Source organism: Podarcis melisellensis (genome assembly GCF_964234715.1).
Source record: "Podarcis melisellensis genome assembly, chromosome: 14".
NCBI classification, from domain to species: domain Eukaryota; kingdom Metazoa; phylum Chordata; class Lepidosauria; order Squamata; family Lacertidae; genus Podarcis; species Podarcis melisellensis.
Window position 1 is genome coordinate 35,602,225 of NC_138546.1, and position 21,704 is coordinate 35,623,928.

Here is a 21,704-nt window from a genome sequence, read left to right on the forward strand (position 1 = left end):
CGCAAAAAGCAATTTCACATCTTCCTTGCCATGAAACGAAGGAAACTAATATTTATTGTTAGGTTTTAAAGCTCATAAATTAACTGAAAGTAATTAGCATCAGTCTACCCTCCAAAGCTCTATGGTACTTGAATACTGCTAGGAAGAGAGTATAAATAGTAATATTTTTGTGAACAGGAAGGAAACAATGTATTTCAAGCCCTTATAAAAGTTACTCTAGTTTATTAGAAGCTACAGTATAAAAGGCTAGTTAAACTATTTACATGTTTCTAGGCCTACAGCATCAAATATTTCTGACTTTCCTATCTCTCCAGAGACAGGCATTTTGCCAGAGCTAGTGGTCTTCCCTCTGGGAGGTACTGCAGCTAAATACAAAGGTCACTGCTGTAGAGGAAAAAGTCTGACATACTGCTTTTCTGTCCTCCAAAAAACCCCTCTAAGTGTATGACAGAAGGCTAATTTGCACCTTAAGTTAAGCATAGCCATCAATTACTACTTGTAGCAACTTGTAACAATACACTTGTTCTAGGCAATACCCCTCAAGCTTTGAGCAAGAGTAGCAGGCAGAAGCTGGGACCTAGAATGGGTTTTTCCTGACATCAATGATTTCTGGGTATGACAGCCCAGTCCTGTACAGCTCCATGTGAGACTTCAGCAGAGGAGCTAGGCTCAGTGGCAGAGATGCTTCCTTGATCTGGCCACCTCTGGATAAGAAGTCTGTCTCTTTCTGGCAAAAGTCTTCCGGTACTAAGGTGTTGGCACTGGATAATGAAGATCGCCTCCAGGTGGATGGCAAGGCTGCATGCACCAGGTCCCGGGGTTCATCCCCGCTTCTGTGGGTTCTTTCAGAGAGCTCTATCTGCACGGGATCCAACATGCTACTTGCACTAAAGTCACCATGTATTCTAATCGAACCAGGTCTGTCCTCGGCTGCACAAGTGATTCTTTCCATACCTATATGAGAAGAGAAGAACATTTTAGACAGTAATTTCCTGTGTAATGAACAAAAATGGCCCGAAAAATTGGCAATTCCCTGTACAGAGAAAACCAACAGGAGTATAGTAAAATTAAGCCATTTGGTCATTGAGCTCAACACTGCCTGCTTTCTGCCCACCTTTGGTACTGCAGGAGAGACCTCTGGGTGATTTGAAGTAGATCAGCAAGGGTTTCCAAATCCCACTTTTTTGTTACTACAATTAAACAACACACCCAAATTATACTTAAGCAAAGAAAGCTTGACCTAACCAGGGACAATCATCGTGCCAGGGACCATTCCTGGGCTTAGAATTCTTTTGATTTTTAGTGCATGTCTTTTTGCATTTGCCTCTGGATTGTGGATCTTGGGAGCTAATAAAAGACCCAAAGTGAGCCTGAAGTCTGTCCACCTCTGCAATCTCTGTTCACGTGCTCAGAGAAAAAGCTGTGGAGCAGACAAGAGCATACATATATTTTTTTCTGAAGGCAGAGATTGATAATGTGGCCCTGGTCAATATGGCTTCAGAGAGACTGGACCCTATCTCTTTCATAAATACAGTGCTGGTGAGCTCAACTGGTTTCCCCCTGCAAATGGCTTTCATAACAATGCTGGTTTTGAGAATGCCAGGGCTGAAGGGGAAAAAATATATTAAAATGGGTTGTGTTGATTTCACCTTTTCCTTACCCGGAGATTAAAGCTGAGCATTTTCCCATGCTGGGCATATATGCTACAGCCCTTCCAACATCAGTGTACATCTCTCTACAAAGCAGGTTCTAAAACATTTTAAGATTGATGGCCCACAACAACCACGTAGAGCCACCATCTGAGCAACTTGCCTTCAAAAGCTGCTCCAGTCCATAACTCCATTGTTCTCCAAAGCCTAATGATCATTTCCAACTGTAACCAAGTAGGTGTTACAGCAATGGTCCCCATTCATTCACCTCTACTTCCCTGTTTTCAGGTTTAAATTTTTTTGGGGGGGGCAGCAGGCACCAGTCTATTTTGGCCTCTGTTACTTTTAAGACACGGGTAGGTCTAAGGTCCAAATACAGCCCTCCTAAGCCACACCACACAGTGGCTTAGCTTCACATTGTGTTTTTGCCCGGCTGGCATGTGTCCTTGAATTCTGATAATTTATCTTGTTTGGATGGAGAGCGGAAAAGGGCACGTGAGAATGTCTGCAGAAACTAGTTTACGGTGCTAAGGTGAAATTTACTCCAAATGCCCTGCCCACTTTTGCCTGACTCCACTCAGCACAGGAATTTGGCCCTCTGAATGAAAAAGGTTGCTCATCCCTGTTCTAAGGAACCCAGTCCACCGCTTTGCCTTTCAAGACATGTTTGGGACTGTGTGCTTGGCTTGCTGTGTAGAATAGTCACATCTGAACCGTCATCAGTGGCGGTGATAAAAATACTTAAGCCTCCAGAGCCGAGGTTATCCTCACCTTTGCCTTGTCCCTCCAAATCGCTCGTGCTCAGCTTCTGAGTCAGCTCGTGGTTGGCCCACTTGTAATGCGCCAATTCTTTTTCCAATGCCTGGATCCTTCCTTGGTACTGAAGCCTGCTGTTTGCCTGCCCCTCTTCCATGTGCTCTGTTGTGAGAGAAGGGAATTAAATACGCAGTCTGCTGCACAGTCCAACTGGAGATTTAACATGCCAAGTGATGCGCCAATGACTACAAAGGCCCTTTGTTACCCCGGCTCTGCTGGAGCAGAAGCTGAATGTTCTGCTCATGCTCCTTCTGCTGCAAGGTGAGCTGGCGGTCCATTTCCAAGCACTGGCGCTCCAGTGCTACTTCCAGCCAAAATACCAGCTGCAGCTGCTCCTCCAGCTGCATCTCCAGTTCGGAAAAGGCAATGTGCTGCCTGTGTTGATCCTCTCGCAGAGTCACCACCTGGCCAAAAACACAAACTTTCTGCATGGTCTTCTCGCAACTAAGGCACCATCTTGTTAAGAGAACTGAAACAACGTATGCGTATGGCACTGACAGATTCATGAAGGTGAAAAAGGTGACCCAGTGACAATGTGGGAAGCTATGTAATCCTACTTTACTTGGGTCTGGATTGGACAGCCACTGCAGATGGAGGTTGGAAGCTCCTCTGTGCAAAACATAGATGAAAAATCCCCTCACACAGAAAATGGGTATTTCAAGGAGAAGGGTTCCAGTCTAACCCCCGACATCCTAGTTTTCTATGCATAGGGATGCCTTCTTGCTCCCTTCCTAAGCAACCTACTGCCCAAAATGGTGGCAGTCCAAATGCAGGTTTACGGTATTGTGCTTGTTTTCACATCTACCTCCCTGAAGCTCAGCACTGGTACCCCACAGGAATGTGTGCTGAGTCCCTACCTGTACTCGTTGTATATATATGACTGTATTTCATCTGATCTATCTACTGCAATTATTAAGTTTGCAGATGATACTACCATAATGAGTCCAATTACAGGTGGAGATGAATCAGCGTACGGGGGGAGGTTCAAAAAGTATCTACATGGTGCCTAGAGAAAAACTTGCACCTAAATATTAGCAAGACAAAGGAGATGGTGTTGGACTTTTGGAGGAAGAGAGGGGAACTAGTCCCGTTGTATATCGGGGGGTTGTGTGGAGAGTGTCTTTCCCTTTAAATTCCTGGGAGTTTACCTTAGTGAGGACCTCACTTGGAAAATCAATGTAACTCAGGTGGTCAGAAAGGCCCAACAGAGACTCCATTTGCTCAGGGTCTTGTGAAAGAACAATGTTAAACAACAACTGAACTCCTTCTACCGGTCCACAATAGAAAGTGTCCTCTCATATTGTATCACATTGTGGTACGTTGGCTTGACAGCCATGGACAGAAAGTCTTTACAGAGGGTGGTTAATACAGCACATGATATCATGGGCTGTCCCCTGAGCCCACTAGATGACATTGCAAGGGATCGATGCCTTAGGAGAGAGAAAAATTCTCAGGCGATTCACACCCCGGCCAGCACCTCTTTAATCTTCTACCCTCGGGCAAGAGATATAGAAGTATAATCAGTTGTACCAACAGGCTGAAAAACAGTTTCTATCCATGGGCTGTTAGGCTGCTGAATGGAAAATAATATAGTGCAACTGACTTTCTGGGTTGGTGTGTTGTGCGACAAGCACACAATGAGATTAAGTGTTTGTGGGGAGGGGGGAAGGAGGCTCGGTTAATTTCATTGTACACAGGTTGTACATTGACAATAAAGGTATTATATTTATTATATTTTAAGAACCAGGAAAACCACTGAGACAGACCTAAGCTTGACTAAAAGTTTTGCACCCCTGGGTAAGGGCCTGGGCCTCTGATGTGCTCATACTGGACAGTGCATTGCCACAATTCGACACCTGCCTTATCAAAATACTTGCAAAGCAGTGCCCGGGTCTCAGAGGATGAGAGGTAGCTGAGTTTGGCCATCAGATTCATCTCGCATTGGGATAGGAGACTGGCTGAGGACCGCAAAACACGTTGCCGGCAAGTGATTGACTCGTTTTTGTATTCAATGGCAGCATCTAGAGCCTCAATGGCTTCATCTAGCTGGAAAAGGATTCGTTCCTCCTGAATGGAGAGGAAGAAAGGAAAAAAAAAACAACTGAGAGGGAAAGGATAACTTTAGTTGTTTTGCAACTAATAACGTTTAGTTCTGCTGGGCAGAGAGGTTCCCAGTCCTTGCATTTAGCTTCTCTCATAAACCTGAAATATAGTTTAGTGTGACTCCCACTTGGCGTACAAAGGCTGATCATAATTTGCTCGAAGCCTTTTTGCTCAAGTCCTTGGCCAAGCAGGGACCTGAGTTTAAAATGTAGCATCTAGGAAAGAAATAGGATGGCACTCAGGGACACAGTGCCCCAAGAGTCAAAACACCAGATATATTTTCATTTTATTAAACTTACATCCCACACTTCCTCCCAAATGAACCCAGGGTGTCATGTCCCAGTTCCACTAATGACCTAGTTTTAAGATTCCCGCACTCCACGGAGGCTCGTTTGTTCCACCTTATTGAGCAGTTGTGTTCTGCACTCATGGCAATCACGCCCTTGTTTAAAGATGAGAGGAACTGTACAGCATAAATTAATGAATAAACCAAGATGCTCACAGGTCATTTTCAAAGCACTTTAAGAGAAAGTTCCCTCTGAAATATACCTGTGTAGACTGTTTATAGTAAGAACCTACAAATCACAGAAAAAGAAACAAATCATCAACTATACTTGCAACAAGAAAAAACTGCCAATTAACCTCTGGGGACAGCAAGGTGCCCTGGCGTAGCTTGTTGTCTATCTCCAGCCTTTGTTTGAGCAACTGGTCCTTCTCTTGCCGCAAGTTGTTAATTTCTTGCCGGATCTGTTGTTGATCATGCGTGCTGCTGTGGCAAAGCTGCCCATTCTTCTGCGTCAGTTCCTTTTCCAGGTACTCCAGGCGGCTGGAGACCCGCATGATGTCATCATTCAGGGCCTAAGCCAGAAAGAATCAAGGGATGGAGAATTCGGGGGGGGGGGTAGAGATCCTTAGGATGGCAAGTCCACCGGTTGTAGCTTATGTCCTTGTGGTTTACCAAACATTGCTTGGTTTTAATTCCTCAGGGAAGGGAGCTAACAGAGCTAACCCTCTTCAAAGAAGGAATAGCATAGCAACTATAAGGGAAAAGAGGGGACACATCTTGGCATAGCATAAAACAATTACAGTGGTACCTCGGTTTACGAACTTAATCCGTTCCGGAAGTCCGTTCTTAAACCGAAACCGTTCTTAAACTCAGGCACACTTTCCCTAATGAGGCCTCCCGCCACAGGTGCCCTTCCACCGTTCAGATTCCGTTCTTAGACCGAGGTAAAGTTTGCAAACCGGGACACTACTTCCGTTTTGCTGAGTTCATAAACCGAATCCCTTGTAAACAGTACTGTTCTTAAACTGAGGTCCCACTGTATCTTCTTGAAGGGAGGATGGCAGCTAGCATTGACTGAGTCCCCTGTACCCGAAGGAGGACCCAATTTATTTATCCTAAGAGGGAGGGTCACCTCCCTTCAACCCTCAGGCAATTTTCTGCTTTCATGCAGATTTCAGCAGAGAATTCTGTGTGTCACCCCCCCCCCCACCGTCAAGTGGAATGAGTTGTAAAAGGCAAAAACCAAGGAGGAACTCTCTCCTCAGGTCTCGTCCCCAGCAGCCACTATACACTGTAATGGGGAGGAGTCTCTGCACAGGCCTCATTCTGCTAGGTGGGCGCCAAACAATGACCAAGGGAGTGAACTGGGCTGCTTCCACCACACAGCCACCTTTCCCCACTGCACCTCTCCTAAGCAGCAACCCCTACCCCTCTCTTCCTTCAGCTTCCTTCTGCCAACAGCACATTTTGGTTGTTACAGCCCAATCCTATAAATAAAGGTAAAGTGATCCCTGACCATTAGGTCCAGTTGTGACCGACTCTGGGGTTGCGGCACTCATCTCACTTTATTAGCCGAGGGAGCCAGAGTACAGCTTCCGGGTCATGTGGCCAGCATGACTAAGCCGCTTCTGGAGAATCAGAGCAGCGCACGGAAACGCCGTTTACCTTCCCGCCAGAGTGGTACCTATTTATCTACTTGCACTTTGACGTGCTTTCGAACTGCTAGGTTGGCAGGAGCAGGGACTGAGCAACAGGAGCTCACCCCATCGCGGGGATTCGAACTGCCGACCTTCTGATCGGCAAGTCCTAGGCTCTGTGGTTTAACCCACAGCACCACCCGCGTCCCCTAATCCTATAAATATTGACTTGTAAATTAAGCCCCCCCCCCAAAAAAAGTCAATGAGCTTTAATTTTGCAATGAAGTGTTTCCTCCTCTTTTCGTTTACACCTTCTCCATGAACAGATTCGTTAATGTAAGCTTCATTTTTGTACTCCCCCACCCCAGATTTACTAAGAAAAAACATTCAGAATGGATTATGTTATACTTGCCACAAAGAAAACAATGACAACAAGGACCTCACCTTCCACACCCAAAGCTCACCTGGCTAGAGCGGAGCCTCTTGTTTTCAAGGCCATTCTTCTCCTGAAGGAGCGCTTCCTTTTTGGCCACTATGGCTTCCCGTTTGGTCAGCTCGTCTTCCAGCTCATCCAAGGCACGGCGTTGCTCAAGGACTTTTTCCATCTCGAGGTCCAGCCATTTCTTCTGCTCTTCGATTTTCTGATGGGAAGGCAAGGCAGAGGGAGAGAGTGTCAGAGGGACTCAGGCTGTCAGAGGGCCCAATCCCTGGCATCTCCCAAAAGGGCTGGGAAAGGGGGACTCCTGCCTGAAGCCCTAAACAGCCACTGCCAGCCAGAGTAGGCAATACTAAATGAAGCTATGGTCTAATTCAGTGTAATGTAGCTTCCTGTGTTCCCCCAATTTCAGGACATAACACAACTGAATAAAATAAAGACAAGACTTGTAAACCCAGGAAACGATTCAACTATTATACAGTCGTACCTTGGAAGTCGAAGGGAATTCATTGTGGAAGTATGTTCGACTTCCAAAACATTTGAAAACCAAAGCGGGGCTTCTTCATTGGCTGCAGGAAGCTCCTGCAGCCAATCGGAAGCCCCATGGGACGTTCGGCTTCCAAAAATAGTTCGCAAATGAGGGCAGTCACTTCCGGGGTTTGGAAGCCAAACCGTTCCACTCACAAGGCGTTCGCCAACCACCGTACAACTGTATTAACTCTTCAAAAAGCACCATCTCTTATTGCTCCCAATCCTGCCCTTTTGAAGGGCATTTCACACACCAGCCTCAAGCTGCTGAAGATGAAAGGCACGTCAGCCCTTGCCCCATTACCTGCTGCTGTTCTAAACTGATCATGGAGTCGTTGCTGCCACTCCTGCGCTTCCTTTGGAATGCTGCTATCTCCTCGGTCTTGATGCGCAAGATCTTCTGGTGCTGCTCATGCTGCAGCTCCAACTCCTGAAGGTGAGTGGAGGGGAAATTCTCAGACCCGCAAGGTATCATTTATTTAAAGGCATTTCTATGCACAACCCTTCATAGCAACATATCCCAGGGTGGATCATGGCACAAAATGAGACTATGCAATTAAGATGCAACACCAAACAACAGACCACCTCCTAAAGACTCCATAACATCAAAACATACTCAGAAAGCCAAATGGGTAACTCAGTTCCAGGTAGTTATATTTATTATGTATATTGTTCTCCAGCGCTGTTTTTCTAGAAAAAGAGGTGCCAGAAAAAGCCTGGTTCGTCTCCATTAAAACTAGAACTTCAATTGATTTAAAATGCCCCCGAGAATAAAAAAAAAGTCTTAACCTGGTGACAAAGATAACATGGGTACCAAATTATAATTGGGTACCAAATGGGACGCAGGTGGAGCTGTGGTCTAGACTACTGAGCCTCTTGGGCTTGCCAGGTGGAAGGTCAGCAGTTCAAATCTGCGTGACAGGGTAAGCTCCCATTGCTCTGTCCCAGCTTCTGCCAACCTAGCAGTCCGAAAGCACACCAGTGCAGGTAGATAAATAAGTACCGCTGCAGCAGGAAGGTAAACAGCGTTTCTGTGCCCTCTGGAACTCATCATGGTCCTCTGTGTGCCAGTAGCGGTTTCATCATGCTGGCCACATGACCTGGAAAGCTGTCTGTAGACAAACACCGGCTCCCTCAGCCTGAAGCGAGATGATCGCCGCACCCCACAGGTGCCTTTGACTGGACATAACCGTCCAGGTGGTCCTTTACCTTACCTTTATATTACCTTTTATGGGTACCAAATGAATGGATTACATGGCCAATGAAGGAGCCCTCTCTTGTTTCCACCTGCTTGATTACTGGTTGCGGCAGAGGAGCCTCAGTGGAAAATGTTATTCTCCCACAGGTTGATACAAGGGGGCCCTGGATCCCAAAGCCTTGAAGGGTTTTCAAGGTTAAAACTAGCCTCTTTAACCTGAGGTAGAATATGCCAGCAACCAGTGTAGTTCTCTTTAAAAGGGTCCCTTCCGACTCTACAATTCTGTGAACAGCTAGGGCCATCGCTGCTCCTGAATACTCTTTGGCCTTGGCACTGAAGCCCAGCCACCCCTACCTTGACACGGTGCTGCCCTTTGTGCATCTCTGTCTCCAAGCGCCGCTTCTGGTCCACCTCCTCCCGCAGCCGCCTCTGCAGCTGCCCCTGTTGCTGCCGCATCAGCTGCACGTTCCTCTCAAGCTCCTGCAAGCGCTTCTCGTTCTGAGCGGAGAGAGAGGCCAGCTTCTCCGTCGCTCGCTTCTTCTCTTGCAGGATCTGTTGCAGGACGGACAATAAGGCAGGACAGCCAATGCCAGGGACTGAAAGGAGGCTCTCAAAATGGAAGAGGCCTTTTTGAGACACCCTGGCACTCTGCCACCCCACCCCCCAATATAAGTAGTGCTCCGGGGTTCACCTTTGCCTTGCTCTGAGCTGCTGCCACTTTGGTACGGTATTCCTGGAGCTTCCGCTTCTCTGCGGGGTTTCGGGGCTCCTTGCCCTCCAGCTCCCAAAGCTGCCTTTGGCCATCGTTTAATTCCACTCGCACCAGCTCTGCTTCCTGCTCCAAGTCGCGGATTTTCTGACAATACTGCTTGTTCATCGTCTGCGCATGCTTCCCTGAAAGACACAGACACTTGGCATCACCACAAAAGGCCAGTCTGGCACCTGGGGTGGTCTTTGGGGGGGCGGGGAGTCAGTGGTGGTGGGGAGTGGAGCAGCAAAAAGAACATCATTTTAAGGAGGGGGGGGGGACTTCATGGAGATCAATTGCAGGTCAAAATCAAGACACTCCAAGACAGACTTCAGTCTCTTCTTCCACTAGCAATTAGGAAGAGGAAGACATGACAGCAGCAGTCTTATCAGCTCAGTGTTTGGTAAGGATGTAATAGTAACTGTAAGCCAGGATGGGAATAAGAGAGAAGGAATAACTCTTGCAATGTTACAAAGACTTTGGATACTTTGGAGGATTGTAATTTGGATGAACTATAATATGCAGTTGATTAAGCTATACAAAGGACCCACGGAGGGGAGGGGAGGAGGGATGTCCTATGATTCAGAAGAATACCTTTTATTTTATAATTTAATTTTATTAATTGTGAGATTAATTTTGTAAAACCAATAAAAATCAATTTTTAAAAAAGGGAATAATAGAAATTAAAATTAGACCAGAAAAAAAGAGGACAAGCAGAAGTTGTGCTGGGGAACAGGAAAGGAAAGGAATAAGAAGGCTGAATGGCAGTAAATATTTGTTATTGCAGCATGACACAGATAATAATTAATTATCCCTTTACCACAGGGGGTGGGCAACCTTTTTTTTCTTATGGGGGCTGCATGCTGGAAGGGGCAGAGCCAGAGGCAAAAGTGTTCTGGATAAAACCAGAGTATTTTAAAAACTTGCGCACCACTTTTCATGTATAAAATATTGACACACACACACAAAAACGACCTTGTCTTGCTTCAATTTTCACTAAGAATACCTCAGATAAGAATTTCCAGTTCATTGCAAGCCTGTTCAGAAGTTAGTCCCTCTGGGTTTGATGGAGAGGCTCTCAAGTAAGTATACAGAGGATGCATTTATTTTGGGAACACAAAACAATACAGCTACTACTCTTGAAAGAAAACCCAAGTAATTCCTTTCTGGCTTTATGTGCTGTACACATACACACGGCAGAAGACTGCCAAATGGCTCTCATTCGGCTTGGAGAGAGGTGAATGCTTTTCCTCAAGCCATACAACCAAGATTTTTATATATATATATTTTTAATCAAATATAACATTGCCGCTTCCAGTTGTTCTGAGAATATATAAAGGGGGAAATGCTTTCAAAGTAAATAAAAATATGGAGGACACAGGAAAGAAGGGTCTCTGCTGGGATACAAAGATGCAGTAGCTTCCTGAGGCCCTGGGGTTGGCCAGGCAGAGCCCCAAAACTCCCCTATCCTCAAGTCAATCACCCAAGCTACATCTCTACTTAAAAGTCCTCCTCACCTGTCTTGATGAGTTCCACAATCAGGTCTTCCTTCATGCGGATGTTGATTGCCAATTCACGGATCTTCTGGTGGGCTTGAAGCAGCCGCCACTCTGAATCCTTCCCTGAAAAGCCTTCTCCAAGGCTGCTCAGCTCTGGCCTCCTGCAGTCCTCTGCGGAAAAAAGAAGCAAAAAATGGAAGTGCCCTGGCAAGAATCCAATCCATATAGGTAAAGGGAGAGAAGGCACCAAGGCAAGAGTTGCTTAAAAGAGATATTGGGAATAATATCCAATTTTCATATTAGGAAAAGTTATGAAAGAAGGACTTAAAATTTTGGTTGAAAGAGAAGTATATTAAAATGATGTGTCGTTGGTATTGATTTTATGCTGGAGAAGAAAGGCACGTTCTACCATATGCAGTGGATGTGCAAAATAACAAAGCTTTCTGGGAAATGATATATAGTGAGTTGAAAGAAATGTTTAAAATAACGTTTGTGGGGAGGAAGAAGCATTTTTTTACTAGGAATTTTAGATGCAGAGATACCAAAGGGGCAGAAACTATTATTTATGCATGCGACGACAGCAGTGCTGATACTACTGACCAGAGATGGAAAAAGGATAAAGTCCCGATGAGACGATTGATTGATGAAGATGATGGACTATGCAGAAATGGCAAAAATTGCCAGGAAAATCAGAAACCAGGTAGAAATTTTAATAAGGAATGGGAAAAAATTACAATTTACTTAAGAGAACACTGTAAACAACTAAAACCTTTGGCAGGATTTGAGTAACACTTGTTAATGTATTGAAAACTAAAGTAAATAGGGATTATTTTAAGAAAAATTGAGAAAATATATGATGCAGCAGAAAAAGTTTCATACTGGAAACCACAAAAGGGTGAAGGGAAATCTAAGGATTCAGGGAATCCTAAATGTTGATGATTATGATTAATTTTTGAAGTCAAATGTATAGCGTAAAATTGAATTTAATAAAAATAATAATAACAACAAAGAGTTGCTTAGTCCAGGTACAGCTTGAAGCATCAAGGGTGTCCTGGTTTTATATTGCTATCAGGAGGAGGAGGAGGAGGAGGAGGAGGAGGAGGAGGAAGAAGAAGAGGAGGAGTTTGGATTTGATATCCTGCTTTATCACTACCCTAAGGAGTCTCAAAGCGGCTAACAATCTTTTTTCCCTTCTTCCCCCACAACAAACACTCTGCAAGGTGAGTGAGGCTGAGAGACTTCAGAGAAGTGTGACTAGCCCAAGGTCACCCAGCAGCTGCATGTGGAGGAGTGGAGACACGAACCCAGTTCACCAGATCACAGGACTACCGCTCTTAACCACTACACTACAATGGGTCCCCATTAGAGTTTTGAGAGGAGCAACTGAATCTCCTCTTACCTCTCAAGGGTTCTGGAGGCTCCTCCTGGATCAGGGCTGGATTGCTCTTGTTCCATTGTCTGCTGCTCCTCTTCTCCGAAACCTCCTCCTGGCTGCAGCTGTAGATCCCATTTCTAGAACGGCAACCAAATTGGTCACTTTATCCAGAGGGCTTGCATAAGCAATGCGGGAGAGAAAAGTTGCAATTATAAAGCACACACCCCACCCTGAGTCCAGACAGAAGTAAAGCTGGTGCCATCTCACTCAGTTTCCCCTTCATTGTACGGAATTCATCACCTTTGATGAATTAAAGTGAAGGGATCACACAAGAAATAGAATCAGGCAGGTAGCCGTGTTGGTCCGACATAGTCAAAATACATATTAAAAAAATAATTGTCCAGTGGCACCTTAGAGACGAACTAAGTTTGTTCTTGGTATAAGCTTTCGTGTGCATGCACACAAAAGCTTATACCAAGAACAAACTTAGTTGGTCTCTAAAGTGCCACTGGACATTTTTTAAATATATTTTGACAAGAAATAGAAGATTTTGTGCACAGAGCAGCATCCTTTCTGCAACGGGACTAATGTTCTATTTTATCATCTGAACTGCCCTGTCCCAAGCTGACAGCATTTGCATACCTGCTCAGCCAGTCAGTAACGTTCCCCTATATTGTTAAGGGCAGTTCGTGCATAAAATGTTCTCCCACTTGTGTTAGCTGGGTGTTTGCAAGAGGTGGGCCTCAGACATTCCAATTTCAGACACTGATACAAGTAAGTCGCTGAGTCTGGCAGAAAGGCAAGGTACCCCACACAAGCAGTATCCCTCCCAAACAGTGTTTCCCAAACTTGGGTCTCTAGCTTTTTGAACTACATTTCTTTTATATATATTTATATTTATTAAATTCTGTTTTACAATTTAGAATACTCATTTAAACATCCTTAAAATATCAATGACTTCCCTTCTTCTCTTTCCATGGTTCATTTTTCATATCATAAATCCCTGCATATTTTAAAACTTAAACCATTCAGTAGTCTATTATTACATCCATCATAACTTATTTACGCGGTTGAATTTATCTTAATGCTGCCAACATTTTCATGTGTACACAATTCCCCCCCCCCATATATTCAAGAAACATTTTCCAATCTTCTCTAAACGTATGTTCTTTTTGTTCTCTTATTCTATATGTTAAGTCTGCAAGCTGCGCATATTCCAAGTTGCCATTCTTCTTTAGTTGGGACCTCACTCGTTTTCCCTTTGGGGGCTGCAGTAGAGGCATACATAAATAACCTTTTTTGACACCTGGGAATTTCCATCTGAAAAAAAGAACTCTGGTTGTTTTTTTTAGTAAGTATATTTAAACATTTTCCCCAAACTCATTATGAATTATTTCCAATTCATTATGGATTATTTCCCCAAACTCTTTTACCCTTTTACAGGTCCAACACATAAGAAAGAACGTTCCCCCAACTTCATCGCATCTCCTAGCAATGAACTACAATTCCCATCATCCCTGACCACTGGCCCTGCTGGTTAGGAATGATGGGAGTTGGTAGTCCAAAAACCACTGGGGACCCAAGTTTGGGAAACACTGCTCCAAAGTCTCAGGAAGAGACAGCCAGGTGGAGATGCTAGAGACTGAACCAGAGTTATGCGAAGTAGGTGGGTCTGTAAGTCCAGCATCAGGCTTTTCACTCACCTGCGTCGGTAAAGGGACCTTATCTGTTCATGGTCTCCCTTCTCCACAGATGGCTCTGCTGCCTGCTCTGGAGTCCTGTCAATCTCCTGTGTTTGTATCGTATTGTTAGCCTCCAAGCTGCTCATCAAGCCACAAGGCAGTCTTTGGCGGTACACCAACAAGTTCTTACCATTGAGGGTTGGGGCACTGCACAGCTGTTCAGAGAGAGAGAAAGGAACACTAAGTGAAATACCCCTGACGTGTTGCCTGCACCCTGAAATTATTTGTCCTCTGAAGGGGAAACTTCAGATCCTTAGCTCTAGCTCCTTCAAGGAAGTCTGAAAGAGTAACAGGTTCACCAGATTAACTAACCCGTTTTCTACCCCTCACTCCCTTACCTGAAGATGCAATTGTGGCAGATATATCCAGTAAAAGTACACACAAAATACCTGTGATCCGCAAATAGCTTCTTAATATTTCTAGGCAAAAAAGTAAAAGGTAAAGGACCCCTGGGTGGTTAAGTTCAGTCAAAGGTGACTTTGGGGTTGTGGCGCTCACCTCGCTTTCAGGTCGAGGGAGCCGGCGTTTGTCCACAGCTTTCCGAGTCATGTGGCCAGCATGACTAAACCGCTTCTGGTATAATGGGACACCGTGACAGAAACCAGAGTGCATGGAAATGCCATTTACCTTCCCGCCACAGCAGTACTTATTTATCTACTTGTAGTGGCGTGCTTTCAAACTGCTAGGCTGGCAGGAGCAGGGACAGAGCAACAGGAGCTCAGCCCGTCGTGGGGATTCGAACCACCAACCTTCAGATCAGCAAACCCAAGAGGCTCAGTGGTTCAGACTACAGCGCCACCCACATTGTCTTACATTAGACTGACTGTTCTGTTAATTCTTTTCAGTGGGTGGACATATGATCTACTGGGTGGCTCCTCCCACTCACTCCAGAGTTGTGCTAAAACTGTGTGAGGAAGCACCTCCCGATTTTACACGAAAAGTTGTTGAGAGAAGAAAAGTAATGAAGGAAAAGCATCAGAAATATTTCCTACACACAAAGTCTAAGTTGTCTTCTCTGCCTCACCTCGAATAAAAGCAATATGATATTTACATCACTCACCACTTTAAATTCATATCTCCAGGACATCCAGCTTGCTTAAATTGATGGGCTGGGGGAAGGTGAAATAGGTTGTTCCTAGACAACACTCAAGAGGAAGCAAAACTCAATGTATCATGATAGAATACCCCAGGGCAGCTCACAAACCTTGCTGTGCTTATCACGGGCATGCCTAAGCCGGTGGTGAGACTGGGCAGCATCCACAGGAGCTGTGTGAGGCCTCTGGTCAAGCTGTACCAAGAAGACGTTCTGCAGCAATTCAGGAACACCAAGTCTGGGCATCTCCGTCTGCAGGTATGTTTGTAGTTTGCAGATGATGTCATGTTGCTCCTGCAGCTTGTCACTCTGTGGGGGAAGGGAGAAACAAGTTTTGGTTGCCTCACAGGGTAGTCAATGTGGTGCCCTCCAGAAGATGTTGAACTGCAGCTCTCATCATCCCGGGCTGCTGGCTAGGCTGGATTCCAACAGCATCTGGATAGACCTACCTTAGAGTAAAGGTAAAGGACCCCTGACCATTAGGTCCAATCGTGGCCGACTCTGAGGTTGCGGCGCTCATCTCGCTTTATTGGCCATGGGAGCCGGCGTACAGCTTCCGGGTCATGTGGCCAGCGTGAATAAGCCGCTTCTGGCAAACCAGAGCAGCACACAGAAATGCCGTTTACCTTCCCGCCGGAGTGGTACCTATTTATCTACTTGCACTTTGATGTGCTTTCAAACTGCTAGGTTGGCAGGAGCAGGGACCGAGCAATGGGAGCTCACACTGTCGCGGGGATTCGAACTGCCGACCTTCTGATCGGCAAGTCCTAGACTCTGTGGTTTAACCCACAGCGACACCCACGTCCCTTTACCTTAGAGTAACAATACGCAAGATGATAGAAGATGGACTCTTCCATGTATTAAGAGCCCAGCAGATACTGCTGACTACCCCATCCAGTGACAGCTTAGCTGAACGAAGACTGCAAGCAAAAATCCCAAAACTCTAAGGTTGGAAAGGTGACCTGTAAAAATGCTAGTGTGGGCTCATTTTCAAAAGATGAACCAATTGTCTTCCCAATGGAGCGAAGGAAAGAAGAGAGCACAAAACTTTAATAAAAGTAAAAGGGAGGACAAGAAGAATCTGGCTGCAAATAGGGATTTCTCTGTCTGAAGATCACCACTGTGCCCACAAGAGAGGAAGTCTGCACATGGCCTAAGTGATACCTGCAGCTTGTACTGTTCCATGGCATCCTCAAGGGCAGCTAGAAAATCCCGATTCTCCTCCTCTAAACGCTCCACCTGCCTCTCCAATCTTGTCATGTGTTCTTCTCTCACAGCTTCAGATCCTTCCATGTGGTCTTCTTGCTTCTGCCAAAGAGAAAGGAGGGTGACACTTGCTACCTAAGGTACTGGAGTCCTGAGGTTTTATAGGTCAAAAACAGCACTTGGAATTGAATCAGGAAGTTAGAAGGCAGCCACCATTACATGATTGGTGTTATATGTTACATAGATCGGTGTTATATGATCAAACCTCCTACTTCCAGCCAACAATCTGGCCACTGAACTCTGCAATAGTTTCTGGCCTATCTTCAAAGGCATGCATGTGTATAATGCATTGCTGTAATCTAACCTAGAGGTTACTAGGATGTAGACAACAGAAGGTAGCCTATCCCTGGCCAGAGAGGGTTGCAGCTGAGCCACAACTGATGGAAAGAATTCTGTGCCACCAAGGCCATTTGTGCCTCCAGGAACAGTCATAGATCCAGAAGTATCCCCAAAACTGTGCATTTGCTCCTTTAGGGAGAGTGCAACCCCAACCAGGACTGGTTGAACCCCACCTATCCGGTTAAAGGATCTACCCACCATCAGTGCCTCAGTCGTATCCCCATTGAGGATCAGTTTATGGGCTCCCATCCAGTCCATCACTGAGGCCCTACACACCTACTGCCACATCTGCCAACGTAAAGGAGAACAGAGTGTTCTACCACTAAGCATCACTCTTCATTGGCAATGTCAACAAATTGTACTGAAGTCTGTCCTGGATCTGGCATCTTTGCATACCCTAAAAGGGGTCCAGATTAAGAGAACTACATGACCAGCTGACAACCTTTGCAGAAGAATCTCATCTCCCATGTGAACCCCACCACCCCAAAGGACCTGCGGATTCTTGCCCGCAGTAGTATCCTTTCTTTGTAATAAATAAATATTTAGAACCTACTTTGCTTTCTTGATTGTAATCTATTTTAAGGTGTGTGTTGTTGTTGTTTTTTTAAATGGTTGTGGCTCACCCTTGTGGCTAAGAAATCTGAAAAAATAATAGCAGCGAATAATAGTACCTGAGACTTAGTTGGCTTGGAACTTGCCGCCTTATGGTTTGGATCTTCCACTGAAGTGCTCTCAATGCCACTGTCTAAGCCAGAGGCTGAGCTCAGCTCGCTCCTCTCGCTCTCCACAGCACACAACCACTCCTTCACCCGCAGGATCTGGTCCACAGTCAGATTGCCTTCCCCTTGCAATTCCATGAAGAGCTGGTACGCGGCGTCCGTACAGGTCCTGTAGCGGCTGCACTCTGCATGCAAGCGGGTGGCATTATCCTGCGAAGGCCGCTTGACGGGAGCTTCGGAACGGTTGATGATACGTGTCTCGGAGCGGTGTCGCTGCTCTAGCGCCCTCTGCAGGCTCTTTATCTGCAGCTGCAGCTGCTCCATGTGCTCCGTCTCCTTGCAGCAGTTCACCACTGCCCTGTTCTTGATATTCTGTGCACGGTTGGCGTAATTCAGCGTGGTCAAGCTTTCGTCAAAGTCAGAGGAGGAAGGGCTGAGGCAGGCAATCATCACGGTCTTGGCATTCCCACCAAGAGAATCTTTCAGGATCCTGAGGAATATGACAGGAATCAGTACAGTGGTACCTTGGTTGTCAAACGGCTTGGCTCCCGAACGCCGCAAACCCGGAAGTAAGTGTTCCAGTTTGCAAACATTTTTTGGAAGCCAAATGTCCAACATGGCTTCTGATTGAGTGCAGGAAGCTCCTGCAGCCAATCGGAAGCTGCACCTTGGTTTTCGAATGGTTTCGGGACAGAATGGACTCCCGGAATGGATTAAGTTTGAGAACCAAGGTACCACTATACATCCATTAGCAAGGCTGAAGCTGAACAGACAAGGAGAACAATAAAACTGAACATTCCGACTACTGAGCCTGCCTCAGAAGCAGCAATCAGGACAAAAGTAGCAGAGATTCCAAGTGGCAAGTCCAAGTTAGGAAACACAGAAAGAGAAGAACCCCCACCCCCAAGTGGAACGATAGCACAGTCAAGACATGAGAAAACAGGACTGTGCCCTAATGCATGCCACTGTGGATAAAAAGAACAGCATACTACTTACCTGGTAATTTTGGAATCCCGGTAAGGAATGTGGCTGCCTTTCCGGCGTGGGTCTCCTAATGCGCTGATTACGTTGCCCAGAGCCAGAAGACTGCTGTTGATCTGGATGCTCTCCTTGAGCCTCTCCCCAGTGTTCCCCGTCTTCACCACCCTCTCAGAGCCTGCCAGATCCACAAAGTGAAATTTGGAGGAAAGAACCTGGCCAGAGGCTGGAACCAAGACCTTTTCTTGAAGGGTGAGGCGAGTAAGACGCCCGGCACTGCGGCGCTGCTCCATGGTCACGGTGAAGATGGAGTGCGAGCGGCTTGACTTTCTGTTAATGTGGGTGGCTCCAGTGTGCTTGGCCATGTTGCCCATTTCCAGTAGGCTCAGGACCTCATCCAGGCCTTCCACTTCGGTCTCCTTCACCCCATGCAGCACTGCAACAAGAGCGATAGCAAAGAGGGAAAATCAAGAGCTAAAGTGAGCTCCAGCTGATGAAGCTTTTCTGCCCCAGCTGATGAAAGCATCAAGGTGAGTTAAACAGCTGAGAAACAAGAGGGTAAGTAAAACCCATTTGATTAATTAAGTAATGAAAGCAATAACTCAGGCTAATAATGGCATAGGAAGGTCACTGTGTACAGGGAGCCAAATCCTGAAATAATGTATGATTCAAGAGGTAAATCCTGGGGCAAGATGCCTGTACAAGCCTAGTTTTCAGCCATACCAGGGAAGCTGGAGGGAACTAAACTCCAGTTTTGGAGAAGAGGTAAACAGGGAAGTGCTAGATTGTTAAATCCACAAAATGCAGACCAGGCAAACTAAAGTGCTATCTGCTCAATTTGCCAACTAGGAATGGCAAGGAAAAGGAGCAATTCCAACTACAACGAGAAGTCAGGCTTTTAAAGGTGCAGGGAGCAATAGCAGCAACAGTTTGTTCGTTTTTACCAATATTGCCCTTGTCATCTTCCCGGATCTGTATGTCCTTGCTAGCTGTCTCCACCTGCAGCAGGTCCCGAAACTCCTCCTTGTACACTTCTAGATAAGAAATGCGGACCGTGTAATCCAGCAAGTCATTCTCATCCATGATCTTGAAGGCTTCAGCCATGGCTCGTGGGATTATGCCCTGCTCATCCTCATTGATGGAAGCTGGAAGCAACAAAGAAAACACATTTGTTGGGAGGAAATTGCAGGCTGTACAGTGGTGCCTCGCAAGACGAAATTAATCCGTTCCGTGAGGCTCTTCGTATAGCGGTTTTTCCGTCTTGCAAAGCAAGTCCATCGACAGCTTAGCGGATTAGCTGTTTATCAGCGGATCAGCTGATAAGCGGCTTAGCGGCTTAGGAAAAGGGGGGGAAAGGGGGGAAAACCCGCAGGAACTCGCAAGACATTTTCGCCTTGCGAAGCAAGCCCATAGGGAAATTCGTTTTGCGAAGCGCCTCCAAAACGGAAAACCCTTTCGTCTAGCGGGTTTTCCGTCTTGCGAGGCGTTCGTTTTGTGGGGCACCACTGTAATGGATGTGTGGGAAAGTAATTTAATCACCAGGAAGAAAGTTATTATACCAAAGGTGGTTATTATTTGCTTTTAACCAAACTGATTCAGAAGGCAACTTTGCTGCAGAACACAGGTTTCAATAACAGTTCAGCATGAATTTAGCAATCCACTTCTTAAAGTGTGTCCCACACACTTTAAGGGGACACACATCTACTCAATAAACCAGACAGCCAAAACCCAGCAGATATTACACTGATTATCCAAGAGTCCCCAGTTGTCTCAAGTAAGGCATGAAGCTGAAAAATGCTTCTGTCCCCACCTGAGACTTGCAAAAGGAATCCACAAAAGTTACTAACCCACAAAGTACAGTCATACCTTGGATCTCAAACACCTTTGCTCCCGAACAAATTGGCTCCCGAATGATCAAAACCTGGAAGTGAGTGTTTGTTTCTGAAAAATTTTCAGAAGCCAAGTCTGACGGGGTTTCCTGCAGCCAATCAGAAACCGCGTTTTGGTTTCCAAACATTGTGGAAGACAAACGGACTTCTGGAACGGATGCTGTTTGACTTCCAAGGTACGACTGTACTTTATTAGCCCACTTGTCACAAACACACATATAATGGCACAGTGGTATGGGTGTCGAGGAACCAAGCTTCTTCCAAAATTTACCCTCTTAGCTCCCTTGGAGTGATTCATTCTTACAAAAGCTTTTTTAGAAACCTGACTGAAAATTTCCCCCCAAACACTGGGTGCTTTAAAGTCTCAACTTCATTACTTGAAAGCACGCAATCACTTGCCACCACTGTGTCATCAAGTGATTGACAGGTGGCAGCTCCACCCACCTATGAAATCCGGCCCTTGAGGCTGGATCCTTTTGTGAACTACACTTGCTCAGATGCAGGTTATGATTTACCTTATTTGTTTAAAGAGTGGGTTACATACAATACAGTCCCTGCCTTTACAATAAAAAGTAATAGGGCTACATGTACCCTGGGTAGAGAGGAGAGGAGGATACAGGACATGCTATTCATGCAAAAGATGGAACTCACAGATACTAGCTTCTCCAATGGTGTAGGTCTTCCCTGAGCCTGTCTGGCCATAGGCAAACACAGTAACATTGAAACCTTCAAAGAAAGCTTCCACCAGTGGCTGTACACAAGCAGCATACACAGACTCCTGGTCCGAAGATTCGGTGAAGACTGTGTCAAAGTGGAAATGGCGGCTGCGCCCAAGAGTAACTTCCTTAGTCTCTGGGTCACCTTGTAAGCAGGTCTGGTGCCCATGCAGTCGTTCCTTGGGAAGTAAAGGTCGAATGCGTACAGCCACCCTGACAGGAACCTCCACTGTTGGTGGTTGGAGTTTGGCTTTCAGACCCATGACTGGTAGCAAATGAAGAGTCAGGACATCTGAAAACCAAGTAGGAGCATCATCTCTTTGCCTGACATGCTATGAAAAGAGGAAAAGCCAAGTGAGAGTAGAGAGCACAAGCAAAAATAAAATAAAGTACTGGTTAAGGCATCTGTTATGTATTTTTGGATATCTAGGTCACCTTTCAGCTAAAGTTTCCAAAGCAGTTAACAATACAAATACAATACAGAATATAAAACGAGCCCTGCTGGATCAGGCCGAAGACTTAAATAGTCCAGAACCATGTTCTGAGTGGCCAAAAATGCAACAGAAATCTCCCCACTTGCTATTCCCAGAAGCTGGTTGAATAACATTGCATCAAAGCAAGTGTTATCATCCCACACCTTCCAGTGCATCTTCCTGTCACTTTTCCTACTGCAAAATGTCAAGACCT

General features: G+C 45.7%; 1 protein-coding gene across 1 annotated transcript; it reads right to left on the reverse strand.

Moving 5' to 3' along the window:
• Nucleotides 1-202: 202 nt before the first annotated feature.
• On the reverse strand, nt 203-21,349 carry KIF7 (kinesin family member 7). The gene is made up of 18 exons (XM_081888385.1): nt 20,953-21,349; nt 19,357-19,557; nt 18,431-18,848; nt 17,387-17,924; nt 16,275-16,418; nt 15,222-15,419; nt 13,979-14,172; nt 12,300-12,412; nt 10,919-11,071; nt 9,345-9,547; nt 9,008-9,205; nt 7,760-7,885; nt 6,956-7,132; nt 5,211-5,426; nt 4,326-4,532; nt 2,671-2,869; nt 2,421-2,567; nt 203-954 (listed from the first exon to the last, which is right to left on the reverse strand). Exons 1-18 carry the CDS (start codon nt 21,278-21,280, stop codon nt 578-580), a joined length of 4,137 nt encoding a protein of 1,378 aa, XP_081744511.1. The 5' UTR covers nt 21,281-21,349; the 3' UTR covers nt 203-577.
• Between the last annotated feature and the right edge of the window lie 355 nt (nt 21,350-21,704).